The sequence below is a fragment of the Xenopus laevis genome, chromosome 5S, assembly GCF_017654675.1.
Source record: "Xenopus laevis strain J_2021 chromosome 5S, Xenopus_laevis_v10.1, whole genome shotgun sequence".
Lineage (NCBI taxonomy): Eukaryota > Metazoa > Chordata > Amphibia > Anura > Pipidae > Xenopus > Xenopus laevis.
Genome location: NC_054380.1, coordinates 124166968 through 124184536, shown reverse-complemented (window position 1 = coordinate 124184536; position 17569 = coordinate 124166968). Strand labels below are relative to the sequence as shown.

Here is a 17569-nt window from a genome sequence, read left to right as displayed (position 1 = left end):
GTAAATTCGCAAATTTTTCGGCGAAGCGAAACGGGAGAAATTCAACCATCACTAATAATAAGCACCAAGGGGCATTGAAATCAAATTTTTAAATTTAAATTCCGAGCTAATTTTAGAGTACTTTGAATAGGGAATAGTACAAATTTGATTCGAATTTGAAAAAAAATTGAAAATCGAAATGTATCATGTACTGTCTCTTTAAAAATTAGACTTCGACTATTCGCCATCTAAAACCTGTCGAATTGCTGTTTTAGCTTATGGGGACCTCCTAGAACCTTTTTGGAGTCATTTGGTGGACTTTGAAAAATCAAAGTTTTTTTTTTTTAAAAAAATACTTTGAATCAAATTCGATCGAACATGATCCGAATTAGATTTGAACGATTGAATACAGCCTATTCATATTTCTTAAAATAATTTTTGGTTGCCTCTCCTTCAAACCACTGCCTGATTGCTAGAGTAAACATTTCCGTAACAACCAGATAGATGCTGAAATTTAAAATTCGAGATACACTAAACAAAAAAGGTAAATAATTCAGAAACCATAATAATGAAAACCAATTCCAAATGATCAGAATATCACTGTCAACATCATACTAACATTTTTATTGTTTTTTTTTTTTTGTATTGCTGCTAAGACTTGAAATCCCCAAGTTTAGCTAAACACAGCTCTTCTGTAGCACTTCTACTACTAAACAGGGTAATTTCTACCCAATTATAATTTAATAAAAAAATATATAGATGAAATATTGCAACCCCTCTCCTCCAAGCACAAACACATATATATATTATTATATTTTATTGCAGGGGGCTACTCCATATGAATTAAGACAGTAGATACCAGTAAACCGGAATCATTATTTAAGACATTGTTTGTGCTTTGGCTCCATCTGCTGGAAAAATGATATTAGTGAGCATTATCTGTTCCTGCTAGCATGATAAATCTTTTCTTTATATCTTTATTTCATTTCTAATTGACTTTGTCATTCAAGCTGAAAGAAACATTAAACTTCATTAAAAATCTATAAATATTATTTTACTGCAAATTCTTCTGCCAGATCTCAAATCATGCTGAAAGCAAATAGCAAAATGGCATAAAAAAAAAAGGTTTTTTTTTTTACTATAAAATCTGAATTTTTAGTGGAAAAAATCCCACACATTTTTTGGGATTTATTATAATCCGAGGATGGAAAAAGTACCAATCCGAAAATCCGGCATCTCAGACCGAGATTGCATATAAGTCAATAGAAGAAGTCCCAAAGAAATCTTGATTTGCGCTGGGTTTTGTTGTTTTCGGGGTGGAAAATCTGAAAAATCTGTATTTTTATGATACATTTTTTCATGATTTTACAGGTTTTTTCCCGCACAGGAAATTTTCGGGGAAAATGTATCGATAGATAAAAAAACCCGTGCAGATTTGGTCTGAGTATTTTACAGAAAAGAATGAGATAAATTCAGACTTGGATAAATGGGCCTCCCCGTGTAGTGCACAGTAACCAGAACAGACAGTGCAGCTGGCAGAGATGTCCATTGGCTGCAATCAGACTAGGGCTCCTGTGGGTCCTATGTCTGTAGAGTGTTTTAAGTGTAAAGCAGAGAATGAATTTGCCTTGGGCCCCAGCATTTCAGCATCTCTATGGATGATAAAATTGTGAAGCAAATCGACATGCTTTACTGTATAACAATTGCTAGACATGGTTTGGTTTGTTTATTTAGTTAGCACAGCCGGGACAAGAGATATGGGTTTCCAATGCCAACTTCTCCACCCCTGACACCCACTCTTGCTGCTTGCCCCCCCGCCATTCATCCTGAGTGCTGTTTAGTACTTTAGTATTTATATAGCGCCTACACATGAGATTACCCACCAGTCCCTGCCTCACTGGAGCTTACAATCTAATGTCCCTATCTCATTCACACACAGTAGGGTCAATTTCATTAGGAACTAATGAACTTTTCAGTATGGCTTTGGAGTCTGGGGGGGAAAGCAGAGTGCCCCACGGAAACCAACACAAACATAGGAAGAACATCCAAATCTTGCAGTAATTGTCCTGGCTGGAACTATACTCACTGAGCCACAGTGCTGCCCATAGGCCCCAACAAACCCAAATGCAGCTCATAAAAGGAAACCTTAACCTCTGTATAATAACAGGGGTCACATTAGTCACAAAAGGGAGCCCTGCTCATCAGAGCTTACAATCTAAAAGCAAAAGCAATAAGATTCTGTCCCCTTTTACTTACATATACGTCCAAATGCAGACATTTATTATAAAGTATTACAGGAATTGTTTCACAATGCTCGGCAATGCGGAGACCCAAGTCATGTGAAAGATAAAAGGTCATTCGCAAATGCAGTCGCAAGACAGAGAAAAATGTTGCATTGACTGATGCCATTTGTTAAAGGCACGGCTTACACCTCTAGAGAGTTGCCATTGCTAGTGATGGGCGAATGTATTCACCAGGTATGGTTTTGCATCGAATTTCCAAGTTTTGGTGCCCGCGAATGTTTTCGCAAATATTCGCCAGCGAAAAGTCGAAAATTGTTGCACGCATAAAAATTGTTGTGCACCAATATTATTTTGACCCCCATTTACTTCAATGCATTTTTAGAATTTTCTGCCGTTTCGCAAGTTTTCCTGCAGATTTGCCCATCACTGGCCATTGCGTCTGTCAAATCGCATCTATGTACATTAGGGATGTGCGGGTCAGGAAAAACAACCCACACCTAACCCTAAATGTTCCCATTGTAGGGACCACATCCAACCCATACCTTTATCTTCTTGCTCTGTATGCTGCTTCTCCATGCACCTCTGGTTCCAAGACAGGGAAACTTCAGGAGTAGAGGAGAAATGTACTTTCAGTGTTGGACTGGGCCGCCGGGACACCGGGAAAAAACTCGGTGGGCCCCGCCGGGTCAGATCTGCTTCTTTGTCGAGGATTGTGGCAAAATAAACACAAACGCTTTTCTGCTTGCGTGCACTGACGTGGTTCCGTGCGCACACGCAGAGACCCGGTGCACTAGAGCAGCACTAGAGCAGCAGCAGGGGGCCGGAGGGGGGCCCTGGGGCAGTAGCCCCGGTGGGCCCTAAGCCCCCAGTCCGACCCTGTGTACTTTTCCAGTCTGACCTGCACCCAACCTGAACCCACTCGACCTGATGGTAATCTCACACATTAAGAGTTGACACGTGAACATGGGAGCCTGGAACTTTTACTCTCCTTATACATATAAACACATTACATGTCCAATGCGGATTGCATGCTTCCTTGTGGCCATTGGGTGTCACTGCAGCCTCTTCAACCACCAATCACTTGTATAGACAACACTGTAATAAAGTAAGGAACAACTTTTTTCTCCGTTCAACCAAAACTACCCATGCTTCATGCCATCTGCCAATTTAGGCATGTAGTTACAGTATGTAATGAGGCCACATCAGGCTTCTTCTGCATCATTTGCACCAGCCTCCCATGTGGTATCACTGGTCTAGAGATGAATTGAACCGAACTGATCTACCCACCAAATTAGCAAATCCACAACATACCTGTGTATGACTAGACTAAGGTCCAGGTACAGCAAACATGGTTTATTTGCAACTCCTGCAACACCCCCTGTTATTACTCCTCTGTAAATCGGCTCCTAAATAGGTAACAATAAGAAAATGTTGAAATAATAGTACAACGTTATCCAGAAAGGCTGTCTCCCATAGACTCCGTTATAATCGAATAATCCAGGTTTTTCAAAATTGCTTTCCTTTTTCTCTAATAAAACAGTACCTTGTACTTGATCCAAACTAAAATATAATTAATCCTTATTGGAAGCAAAACCAGCCTATTGGGTTTATTTAATGTTTACATTCTAGTAGACTTAAAGTCAATGGGTGTTTTTTCTTATGATGACTTTTTTGTCTCGGCTACAATTTTGTCTTGGCAACTTTTTTTTTCATGGTGGAGTTTTGCCGCCAAAACATTTGCAGATGGCGAAATGCAGGAATTTGCCTCAAATTCATGCCTAATGAAAAGATTCGCTCATCACTAGTTGGCAGTGCTCTGACACATTTTATTTTTACAGCCAGGAACCTGGGCACCAAAATATTTCTTAGTAGGAGAGTTGCACCATAAAGTGAACAAACTCTACATGATACAGTTACAATCATTCATGTGACTATTGGTCGCAAGAAAGATCATTTGTTTTCTTATAAACTCTAAGAGCTGAATCATTGGATTTGCAGGTAGAAACTTCAATGTGACAATTCAGCATTAACCATCAGCAGATGTTTGGGCGCCTTCAATGGCACCCGATACAAATTTCCAATCCTGTCCGATTGACAAGACAACTGATATCCAAGGCTTTTGCTGATATCGGTCACTTCATCTCCCACCATACAAGCACTGAATATCGGACTTCCTATGATAATGGCAACCTTCATTTTCTGATACCTCTGAAAACTCCTTCTGGCTCATTTATAAACTTTGCTCAGTGAAGATTGGTTCACACAGTGAATTTATTTGCCTTGCACATGGTTACATTTATAAAGCTGAAGAGTGTGCAAACAGAATTGCGAAAATTTCGCAATGTGAATGTCTATAAGTAGTGATGGGCGAATTTATTCACCAGGCGCGAATTCGCGGCGAATTTGCGCGATTCGCGGCAGGCGAATAAATTCCCGAAACGCCCGCAAAATTTCGCAGAAAAAATTCGCTGGCGTCAAAAACGGGCACCGGCGTCAAAAACGGGCGCCGGCGAAATTCGCGAATTTTTCAGCGAAGCGAAACGGCGCAAATTCGCCCATCACTATCTATAAGGGCTTTTTAAATATGTCAAAAATCGCAAATGGTGTTTGAATTACGCCACAACGTTGGTGGCAGAAAAATATTTGCAAAATAGTTTTGCAAATTGCAAAATTAAGTTACTTTCAACGATATTTTCACGCACAGAAACCTCGCACAGTGGGCGCCCTCACGCAAACAACCGTCTCATTTGAGAGCCATTTGAGAAAACGTATTCACAATGCGAATTCACAAAAACCGGTAAGACGGGCAGAGCAGTGCAATATATAAGGGACCCATTGACTTAGTTCGAGTGAAAGAATAGAGGAAAAATAGTTTGAATTTCGAATGTTTTTTTGGCTACTTCGACCATCGAATGGGCTACTTCGACCTTCGATTCGAACGATTCGAACTAAAAATCGTTCGACTATTCGACCATTCGATAGTCGAAGTACTGTCTCTTTAAAAAATACTTCGACCCCCTAGTTCGCCACCTAAAACCTACAGAGGCCAATGTTAGCCTATGGGGAAGGTCCTCATAGGCTTCCTAACAATTTTCTGATCGAAGGATAATCCTTCAATAGATGGATTATAATCCTTCGAATCGTTCGATTCAAAGGATTATTCCTTTGATCGTTCGATCGAATGAATTGCGCTAAATCCTTCGATATTCGAAGTCGAAGGATTTTTAATTCGGCAGTCGAATATCGAGGGTTAATTAACCCTCGATATTCGACCCTAGGTAAATTTGCCCCTAAGTGTTCAGGAAAAAGCATGTGCAGAACAACCATTTGCAAATAAATATGCGCTGCACAAACTTAAATAAAGTTTAATCCCATTAAATTCATCATGGTCAGCTTTATTAGGAGCCAGTGAATCTCACTGTATGTTTTGGGAAGAAACCAACATAAGCGCAAGGAGTTTGCAGATAGTACTCTGGTTGGACACGAACCTCGGACCCCAGCAATTGTTTTGTACTGGAGTTTTTATGCATTGCACCACAAGGCAGCCTGTGCAAGAAAGTTCCTATGGATGTGGCACCCCCCAACAGTATTATTATTATTTTTATTATTAACATGTATTTATAGTATATAGCGCCAACATATTTCGCATTGCTGTAAAAAATAAACACTTTTTATTTAGACAACAGTATCCCTTTAATGAACTGTTAGAAATGTGCAGGGCAGCATACACAAATAGCACTGTAAAATGAAACATACGGTAATATACATATAAACAAGGCAGTAAATAGAAAATTATTGTCACGTCATATTGAATATTTTTGCATTTGGCCAGTTCTAGACATGTTTTTTAGCCTGAATGTTCCCTTTAATGCATATGCCATTTGAGAAATATGCGTAAAAACGAAATCAATTAAATCAGCTTCCAACTTATGTACATATATATTTACTTACAGGGTCAATGAGGCTAAAAAAATAGAGATATGTATCCATCAAGTTTGCCTTTACATACTTAAAGGATATACAGGTATGGGATCTGTTATCCAGAATGTTTGGGATCTGGGGCTTTCTGGATAACAGATCTTTCTGCAATTTGGATCTTCATACCTTAAGTCTACTAGAAAATCATGTAATATTGAACAAACCCAATAGGTTGGTTCTGCTTACAATAAAGACTAATTATTTCTTAGTTTCAAATACAAGGTATTATTATTATTATTATTATTATTATTATTATTGAGAAAAATGAAATCATTTAAAATTTGGATTATTTAGGCAAAATGGAGTCTATGAGAGACAGCCATTCCGTAATTCAGAGCTTTATGGATAACAGGTTTTGGATAACGGATCCCATACCAGTATATGTTTAACCAATGAGAAATGCATTTGTACCAAGAACTATAACCTCCTACCAGTCCCAAGAGGTGGAGCTTGCTGGAAAGTAGGTAACGCTTAGGCAGATAAGAGGCATAACAGAGGTGGTGCATTGAGGAGTAGCCTAAAATGCTTATGATTATGTCTGATGAAATTATACACTTCACATAGACAGCAATACACAAGTGCACACATTGAGTAATTGTCACATTGTACATATCAATGTACTGCAACCTGTACTTTCATATAAAAATAGTGATTTTCTTTTTAAACACAGTGGGTGTTCATTTTTACTAACTTTGCAAAAAATAGGTTTCCTAGTTTACAAGTTATTCTCACTCACTGGTTAATGGTAGATTGTGCCAACAGTAGCATTGGGGCTACAATAGTATGGTGAAATTTTGGTAGAAATTGAGGCTGTATCTAAATATATATAGTAGGGAGATGTCAATAACTACACTTTTTATCATTGTTGCCCATGGCCTTAAAGTTTTTGTACTAAAGGCTTTTTAGGTGAACAATTGCCGAGGGTTATACACTAAGCAGTTATGCTTTTTATAAGTATCAGTTTGCACAAATTCTATTTTGAACAAAACAACAATATCAAGATAGCCCTTACTTCAGGTTACTACTTCTGGCACTTACTTCTTCTGTTAATAAGAAATTTTAGACGCTATTGTATTATTTGATTAGTTTGGGTAACCTAAAGTGGCCTTATTTGGTGATATTATACAATTATGTGTACCAGATCACTTAGGGGGTTATTTATTAAGGTCCGAATACCAAAAACTTGAAAAATTCTAGGTTTTTTTTACTATAAAAAAAATTAATTTTTAGTGGGGAAAAAACTCAAAAAGTCAAAAAGTCCAAATCCAAAAATCCGGCATCTCAGACCTACTGAGGTTGTATATATATATATATATATATATGTCAATGGGAGAGGTCCCTATCCTATTTGAAAGTTTCTGTTGTCTGCTCTGAAATTAGCGCAAAAATCTGACTATTGCAGACTTTTCGGGCAAAAATCCAAAAGAATTGGGCTTTTTGGGAAAAAGTCCGTAAAATCGAGTGATTCAGGAAAAAACTTTATTGAGTTTGTTCCCGATCCAATTAAATCGTGCTTTTTTAATAATAAATAAGGTCCAATCATGGATTGTAGTTTGGTCAGACTTTTTTTAATTACTCGGATTTTGATAAATAAGGCTCTTAGTGTAGTTGGATAGTATCATTGATAAAATCAGCTCTCTGACAGATGTTTTTGAGAATAGAATTCTCTTTTCAATTCAATAAATAAATCATCAACCAAACAGGTCCTGTTTTTTAAACTAATCAGTCATTTTGATATAATGGTTATAAAGCTCATGAATTGAACGCAAAAGACTTCTCGACTATCTTGAAATCCAAATATATTGAAATGTATTTCTGTTAGCATCATAAGTAATGTATTTATTGTATATCAAACCATAATAGCTTGTCCTTCTTCACTTTCACTTCTGTTGAGGAACGAACCTCTTCAATGACTAGCTCCATTCATGAATAGGCAGTTTTACCATGTACAAAACTAGTTATAAAAGACTAGATAATGCAGAGCCTTAGGATGGCAGGGGAAACGTGATGGCTTTTGGAGTATGGGGCAATGGCATGTCATTAAAAATGGTTAGAAAGGATACAGTTACCAAATAATGACTATTGCTATAGAAAGGTTTTGTCCTTCTTTATCAGAACTAGGTTTACAAAGGTTGTAGCCCAGGTTATTACTTAAATTAGTGATGGTCTTTCAGTTGTTGCTAAATTTTAACTCCATGAATTATAACTTCATATACCAACCAAACATCTTCCCTGAGATTCTGAGAGATGTGCCGTAGGCCTGTAGATGAATAACAGCTGGTAGGTGATAATTATAACCAGATCCAGGTATTTCAGGGGTAATCATAAGTCCATCCCTACCTTACACTCTTTCTTGACCTTTGATCTAGTCAAGGAACAAACATTTGATCATTTGACTCTTTGCACCCACCAATATAAAGTCATCATGATGTCACCCCACAATTTAACTTTAATTCTTTTTTTTTTTTTTTTTGAAGAGTCTTAATATTCACCTATTACCAGAACAAAGAGATAAAATAAGAAACATAGAAAAGCAGAAGGTATTAAATACAATGGACCGGTTTATGTACAATTGTAGAGAAGCCTTGAGAATCTGTTGTGTGCAAGCTCTCCGTCTTACGTGAAAAACATTCCATTCATCTCCTCCTCAAGGATTCCTGTAAGTCACATTAATCACATTCAACCGAGTGATCTCAGCCACCTTACCAACAGCAGCTGTTAGAATAATGGCACCATTTGTGACTGGGAAAGCTGAATGAGACGGGTAAGGCTCATATGGAGGATCCGATATGCAAAGTAACCTTCAACAGTAATTGCTCTGGGAAGATATACTGCAGACATATAGCCTAGCTAAGTTGGTAGTGGGTCGTCATCCCCTTTGCAGCATTTACATTTGCAACACAAAACAAAAGGGGTGGCCAGTAACAAGAACGGTGACGCTACTAGCAGTAATAGGCCGAATCCTGCAAATATGCCCACAACCTGAAAAAAAAGCAAAAGATTTGAAAATGATTGTTATGCCCAACAAAAATTAGCAGGGTAACTCTATTCATCTGTGTTAATGAGAAAATGACAGCTAGGGGCAGATTTATCAAGGGTGGATTTTCAAAGTAAAAAAAGCTTAGAAATTCGACCATCGAATTGGAATACTTCGACATCGAATTGGCCATTTGCGGTCGAAGTAAAATCGTTCGATCGAATGATTAAATCCTTCTTTCATCCATTGATCGAACGATTTTTCTTCGACTCCAAAAAACTTAGAAAAATGCTCTAGAAGGTCCCCCTAGGCTAACATAGCACTTCGGCAGGTTTAATTCAAAGTTGAAGTCGAAGTCGTAGTATCCTATTCGATGGTCGAAGTATCCAAAAAATTACTTCAAATTTTTTACTTTGAAAATTCCCTCGAATTCACTTCAACCCTTGATAAATCTGCCCCCTAATGTTATATCCTTGCTGGTTTGAGAGTGAAGCTATATGAGAAGTTTTCAGGAAGCAACATAATATAATATTTCTGACATACCTGAGTTCTGTGCCAAATGACAGACGCCCTGGAATGGCCCAGTTTGTTCCGACAAGGCCCCTTATCGTAATGTATGAGCAGGAAATCATCCTATTAAAGCAAAGACATTTATAATATGTATTGTTAACGTGATGGGGAAAAAGAATTAAAAGAAAGCTATTTGAAGTTATTGGAAGGTTTGTTGAGGGATCACATTCAAGATAATGTAATAATGACATTATAAGTAGAAATCAGCATGGCTTTAATTCACCAAGAGATCATTTCAGAGCATTCAAGGGAATTCCTTGGTTTTAGAATGAAAACTTCCCCTTCAGTTATGAAGTTCCCTCCATAATACACTGACAGATTCATTAGATAAACAAAAGAAAGAGTTGGTTGCCTTTCTTAGCAAAGGAAAACCAACCAGCCCTGTTACTGGAACCTAACAAAAAGAAGAACACTCACATCAAGGGATTCCAGGCAGTACCAGCAGAACGCATGCTTACAGTTCTTGCACATCATCTGCGCGCAACCTTCATCCCGCTCTATATAGACTTTACATTTGGGGCAGCGCTTGATCGGCACTTTATCTTCAAGGCTTTTAAAGACAGAACTGAAAATAAAATGCAAAAACTTCCTATGTAAATACAAAATGCGTAACTTCTTGCACAGTTTCCTTCTAATGTAGCCTGAAGTTAGCGTAGCAAGGGATAGTAAGATGTGTTGTAGCTAGTATACATTGTTATGTGCTACCACTGACCCATCTAATATCAGAGAACAGAGGGCACATGACATAAAATGCAGAGTAAAGCTACAATTTATCAAAGTCCGATTTTATCTCAACATTTCTGCTGCAAACTCCAGTCAAATTCACTCAGGTTTTTACGCTTATTTATTATTACATTTTCCCGAAACCCAGCGCACATCACAAAAGCATTGGGACTTCTCCCATTGACTTATATACAACCTCGACAGGTCTGAGATGCTGGATTTTCTGATTCTGACTTTTCCATCCTCTGGGTTTAATAAATCCTGAAAAATTTGTGATTTTTTAAAAGTCCCATTTCATTTAAAAAAAAATCACAAATTTTTCGTGATTTTTGTATTTGGAATTTAGTAAATAACCCCCTTAATAAGGGGGTTATTTACTAAATTCCAAATGCAATAATCAAGAAAAATTTGTGATTTTTTTTTTTTAAATGAAATGGGACTTTTAAAAAATCACAAATTTTTCAGGTGCGATTGCACCAGGGCCAAGAAGATTGCTGCCAAGATCACTTCTGGAGGGGGGGGGGTGCCAACTGCATGGCTTGCCCAACACCACTTACTTATGTTACTATATTCATCCCTGACAAATCCATTCTTTCTACTTTGTGCTAACACTTTCTTTTTTCAGCCAGATAATAACCCATAGACAAAGCAAGGTCCATGCAAAATGAGTTTGCAGGGTTTGGGGAGTTGAATAACTTGACTTGAGCCCTGACATCAACCCAACTGAACACCTGTAGGATGGATATGAATGCAAGCTAGGCCTGATCTCCAAGATGAATTCTTAAAGGAACAGTTCAGTTTGAAAATAAAAACTGTGTAAATAGATAGGCTGTGCAAAATAAAAAAAATGTTTCTAATATAGTTAGTTAGGCAAAAATGTAATGTATAAAGGCTGGAGTGAACAGATGTCTAATAAAACAGCCAGAATACAACTTCCTGCTTTTCAGCTCTATGAGTTAGTCAGTGACTTGAAGGGGGGCCACATGGGACATAACTGTTCAGTGAGTTTGCAATTGATCCTCAGCATTCAGCTCAGATTCAAAAGCAACAGATATGACCCATGTGGCACCCCCTCAAGTCTCTGATTGGTTACTGCCTGGTAGCCTGGGGTAACCAGTCAGTGGAAACCAAGAGAGCTGAAAAGCAGGAAGTAGTGTTCTGGCTATTATGTTACACATCCATTCACTCCAGCCTTTATACATTACATTTTTGGCTAACTAACTATATTAGAAACATTTTTTTTATTTTGCACAGCCTATCTATTTACACAGGTTTTATTTTTACACTGAACAATTCCTTTAAGCACTGCTCTATGAATGGAAGCAAATCCAAAAAATGGATGCCGGCATCAAAATCTATAATTTTTGCCGTTTTGCGAATTTTACAGGAAATTCGCAAATTTTTCGGAGAAGCGAAATGCCCCAAATTCGCCCATCACTAATAACTACAACAAGTAAATGATTTATTTATATAACTATGTACAATTGTAAGACTAGTTACTACATTGTGGTGTATTTAAGTGGATAGATTGTAATTTTCTGCAATAGTACCCATACGTAAAAAATTCTTGTAATTTGTCCTCCTCACAAGATGGAGCTGAGGAAGCACTTGGGGTTGATGGGAGGTGAACAGGGCTTAAAAAGGTCATAGCAATTAAAATGTTTGTAACATGCACCCGAGGAAGGACCCTGTTGTCCAATACTAGTGCTAAATAAAGAACATTAACTACATTGAAGGCTCTCCAGTTCCTATTTTCTCTAAAATCCGTTATAGTAGCAAAGAGAGAGCCAACTTCACATTAAAACCCTTGCATTTGTGACATGCTGTTGGCCAGGTAGGCATCTACATACAGTACTTTTGGCGATATAGTCTAAGATTGGTTATTATTTTTAAAGCATTCTTTATCATGTCATATCTTGCCACTCAATAGCTTTTATAGATGCAATTTTCCCCAGAAATTTGCATCTATTTTTTTTTAAAAAAAATATGTTTTTATATACAAGATTTATTAATCTTATCAAGCAACATCGCCCCCCCCCCACGTTTCCTTTCGTCTTGCTGCTCTAAAAATAGTGAAATGAAAATGTGTTTGTTTGGCACTGCCAACACTATAATTTTTTGTTATGAATATTATTAAATTCAAATTATATTCTGGGAAGAGGAAAGACTTTAATAGGATGTGTCATATTAAAAGTGCATTGGGTATACTGGCCCCTGCTGTGACCTATTCACTTTTCACATTTTAAATGCCACTTGCACGCAGAGGGATTATTATATCTGAAGACGTGATTTTCTGTTTCCATGGAAAAGCTTCTGTTTGACGTGTTTTTCTTGGTTGCAACAGAGAGGGCAACGTGACTCCTATCAAAACCTGATGGAACATAGGTAGCACTAAATAATCTGCCTGTATAGTGCATCCTCTTTGACAAGTATATACTGTATGCAATGCCAAAAATGAGGTGATGTGGCTGTTGCAAACAAACAGGCAGGAAACTCCTCAAAACTGCTTAGTCTCCTGCCTTGCATCTCCTGGGCACCTCTGAATGTTGCTGTACAACTGATTTAATTTGGGTATGCTGCGTTTAGGGACTAACTTACAAACATATTTGCTAAATTGCAGACATAGGCAGTGCTGTATTGATATAAAGGTAATCAAGAATCTATATTTAGGGTGGGCAGCCATATATATTAAAAAAAATCCCCTTGTCCACCATGTCCCAAGACTGATGTCAAGTTTGGCAGTCTGTACATGTGCCAATTGGCTAAAAAAAAAGTGGAGGCCTCCCTGGTACAATGACACAGACTGAAGATAGGGCCCTGGATTTTCAATTACACCAGACCCATGTGTTAAAACATTAAGGCACGTAGAAATGTGCCCCATAGAGTGCTTTTCAAAAGTCCAAAGTCTCCCTATATACTGCACTTAGTGCCAAATATGTACCCTTAAGTATACGATCCATTGTGGCCTAATCTCCCTACCATTTCCCTAACTTGCATGTTATTCAGATATACAAGTTAGGAAAACTTGTATATCAAAAACTCAAACTATAAAATGCAAATGTTTAGTGCAAAAAAACTAAAATGTTTCGAGATTAAACCCCGAGGATGGAAAACGTCAGAATCTGAAAATCCAGCATCTCAGACCTACCGAGGTTGTATATAAGTCAAATGGGAGAGTTCCCTTTCCTATTTGGAAATTATTGTGGTCTGTGCTGGTATTAGCTAGAAAATCCGACTATTTTGGAATCTGAAAAATTCGGGCTTTCCGGGAAAAAGTCCGAAAAAAAATCAAGCGATTTGGGAAAAAATTGTACGATTCGGATTTTTGCTCTTTTTTTCCGTTTGTCCCTGATCTGATTAAATCGATGAAATTGTACTTTTTTAATAATGTATACGGTACAATTGTAGTTTGGTTGGACTTTTTTTTATTTAAATTGTCAGAAAAAACTATAAAATGCAAATGTTTAGTGCAAAAAAACTAAAATGTTTTGAGATTAAACCCTGAGCATGGAAAAAGTCAGAATCTGAAAATCCAGCATTTCAGACCTACCGAGGTTGTATATAAGTCAAATGGGGGAGTTCCTTTTCTTATTTGGAAGTTTTTGTGGTCTGTGCTGATATTAGCTAGAAAATCCGACAATTTCGGAATCTGAAAAATTCGGGCTTCCCGGGAAAAAGGCAGAAAAAATCAAGCGATTTGGGAAAAAATTGTACGATTCAGATTTTTTGCTCTTTTTTTCCATGTTTGTCCCTGATCTGATTAAATCGATGAAATTTGACTTTTTTAATAATATATAAGGTACAATTGTAGTTTGGTTGGACTTTTTTTATTTAAATAGTCAAAAAAATTTGGATTTTGATAAATAAGACCCTAAATGTTCAAATGTTGTCTGTTTCTTCTAAGGGTAAGGCCACATGAGGAGATTCGTAGAGATTTTGTTGCCTGGCGACTAATCGCCTCGTCTTCTGAGCGACTATCTCCCCGAACTGCCTCAGCTTCGGGGCGACTATGGAAAACGCATTGGCGCGTGTGCATTAGCGCAGGTGACTTTTCATTATAGCCTATGGGAAAACACCCTGAGGCAGTTCGGGGAGATAGTCGCTCAGAAGACGAGGCGATTAGTCGCCAGGCAACAAAATCTATCCGAATCTCCTCGTGTGGCCTTACCCTAAGACTTGGACCTTTATCTTGGACACTATTGTTTACTCAGCCCTGTTTGCATTTGCACAAGGTTTGATATACAGTAAGCAAGTAGGGCTGTTATTGTTCCCATTTTGAGCTCAAAGCAAGGACAGTGTGAATATTCTGGGAACTGTAGTGCAACCACAACAAAAGAACACATTTCAGAAACCCCTGGATCAGACCCGCCAGCATTCTCACATTGATAAAAGGAAAGGAGTGACAAAAGAAGCCCAATCTCTCACATTGCTGTTATATAACCTTTTTTCATTTCCAGTCTTTCACAATTTCACCCCCCCAAGGCTTTTATTATGTGCTCCAGTGTGAAGTCAAGATACCCTGCTAGTGATTAAGTAAATGAAACCTGAGCACACATCCCTTTAGAGGAGATATTTTACATTCAGCACCAAAGTCAAGTTGCCTTAACAGACTCATTCCCTTGGAGGGTAAGATGTTCCTTTTCATTCTACTCTGCCAGAAAAAAAGATACTCAGCATTCCAGAACTGTCATAAGATTCCTTATAAGACATGTTAATTAGCATAGAAACATAAAGCAGTGCAGCCTTTCGTTACAAAGGGATCCTGAAACTTTTTTTTTTCATATAAAAGAAAGACAAAGCTTTCAGTCACCCAGAAATATTCCAAAGGGCAGATTGTATATAAGAAGCCTTGATGAGGCACTTGAGCTTAAATTTATTATCGGCCTAAGTGCACTACAGGTATGGAATCCGCTATCCAGAAATCCGTTATCCAGAAACCTCCGAATTATAGAGAGGACGTCTCCCATAGACAGCATTTTATGCAAATAATCCATATTCTTATATTTTTCCATATCTCCTTTTTCTCTGTAATAATAAAACAGTAGCTTCTACCTGATCCAAACTAAAATGTAATTAATCCTTATTGAAAGTAAAACCAGCCTATTGGGTTTATTTAATGTTTACATGATTTTCTAGTATATTTAAGGCATGAAGATCCAAACTACAGAAAAATCCATTATCTGGGAAAACCCCAGGTCCCGAGTGTTCTAGATCACAGGTCCCATACCTGTACTAACAAAAATAAAGACCCTATAGGTCCTGGAATTGGTGTGAATGAGAAAAGGCCAGCATGGGATTGGTCTGGAGTCTGGACATATACATGTATATTGTATTTATTCCCATTTCTGGTAAGTCACTTCAATCCTCCTGCCAGCAAACCTGGGACTGTAAGACAGTTGAAAACAAATGATACTCTATGCTACAGTACATTAACCAATATTATTCGATTTTGTTTAGGGGAAACAATCTTCCCAGGGATCCCTTGTTGTTGGTCTAGGGCTGGTTATTCTGATACAGGAGAAAAAATGGCAGTTGCCTGGAATACTACCCCAAGTGGGTATGTTTTTTTGTGTAAGTGGAGCACCAGCTTTGGACAGAGTAAAGGAATTTTAATTAAAGGGATCCTGTCATCGGAAAACATGTTTTTTTCAAAACACATCAGTTAATAGTGCTACTCCAGTGAAATTCTGCACTGAAATCCATTTCTCAAAAGAGCAAACAGATTTTTTTTATATTCAATTTTGAAATCTGACATGGGGCTTGTCAATTTCCCAGCTGCCCCAAGTCATGTGACTTGTGCCTGCACTTTAGGAGAGAAATGCTTTCTGGCAGGCTGCTGTTTTTCCTTCTCAATGTAACTGAATGTGTCTCAGTGGGACATGGGTTTTTACTATTGAGTGTTTTTCTGAGATCTACCAGGCAGCTGTTATCTTGTGTTAGGGAGCTGTTATCTGGTTACCTTCCCATTGTTCTTTTGTTTGGCTGCTGGGGGGGAGGGAGGGGGTGATATCACTCCAACTTGCAGTACAGCAGTAAAGAGTGATTGAAGTTTATCAGAGCACAAGTCACATGACTTGGGGCAGCTGGGAAATTAACAATATGTCTAGCCCCATGTCAGATTTCAAAATTGAATATCAAAAAATATGTTTGCTCTTTTGAGAAATGGATTTCAGTGTAGAATTCTGCTGGAGTAACACTATTAACTGATTCATTTCGAAAAAAGAATTTCCCATGACAGTATCCCTTTAAAGATGATGCCTATTAAAATTGTCACCTTCAGCGACTAATTCATTCCTTGTCTTTTAAGCCAGAAAAACAGTCAAGAAATGAAGCTATTAAAGGCTATTCATTATTTTTAGGGAATTCTATGACAAATAATATTTTTGCTTTTATGAAAAATATATATAAAAAGGTAGAAAATGTCTACCTTGAATCTCCTGGAAGAAACGTGATTGACATGGTTTCTGGGCATCCTTGCCCCGGGTGCCAGTTGGCCTTACAGGCCGAGCAGAACTCAATGTCACAAGCTGTGCACTGTACTAGTTGTGGATTCTGAAGGCTTTTCTCTTGGAGTTTACAAACAGCCTGACACGATGACGAGGGACACCACGTTCTGCACGGATCCAAGAGGATTTCTACAAAGAGAAGTACAACATGTACAAAATACCGAGTAGCACATTCCGCCTGAAGCTTATTTACTGGACACTTTCATCTTCTGAACATGAAATCTCAAAATGATTTTGAAATGAAAAATATCACGAAGAACAAAAATGCAATGTAAGATTAGATGTTGGATAAAAAAGAAGCACTGGCCAAGAGGTTCAATAGTTTAACAAGTGCACATAATCCCTTGGAACAACCTATGCTGGTTGTGGGTCCCCAGTTGCGATTTCTTGCCCAGAACTTCTCACTTGGCTTCATATTTTAACTATGGGGGCTTCAGATGCCATATGATAAGATAAAGCTGTTAAAATGTCATAAACAGTAGCATTCTGAACTCATATACTAATGCAGCCTAATCAATACATTGAATTCTGTGGATAAAAAGAGTAAAAAAAACCTTGTGCTATCCTTGTATTTCACTTTGTTATAAATTGGG

The 17569-nt window shown here is 37.8% G+C and overlaps 1 protein-coding gene across 3 annotated transcripts in view; it reads right to left on the bottom strand.

Annotated features, from left to right (window-relative positions):
- Positions 1 to 8741: 8741 nt before the first annotated feature.
- rnf144a.S (ring finger protein 144A S homeolog) overlaps positions 8742 to 17569 on the bottom strand; it is a 37878-nt gene continuing 29050 nt past the window's right edge. For 2 of the 3 annotated variants that reach the window (XM_018265919.2, XM_041565048.1), the window contains exons 5-8: positions 16898 to 17105; positions 10165 to 10312; positions 9721 to 9810; positions 8742 to 9182 (exon numbers count right to left, since the gene is read on the bottom strand). In XM_018265919.2, coding sequence (XP_018121408.1) covers positions 9051 to 9182; positions 9721 to 9810; positions 10165 to 10312; positions 16898 to 17105 — 578 coding nt within the window. In that variant the 3' untranslated portion in view covers positions 8742 to 9050. The remainder of the gene's footprint in view (positions 9183 to 9720; positions 9811 to 10164; positions 10313 to 16897; positions 17106 to 17569) is intronic. The other variant, XM_041565049.1, reaches the window with a different exon arrangement.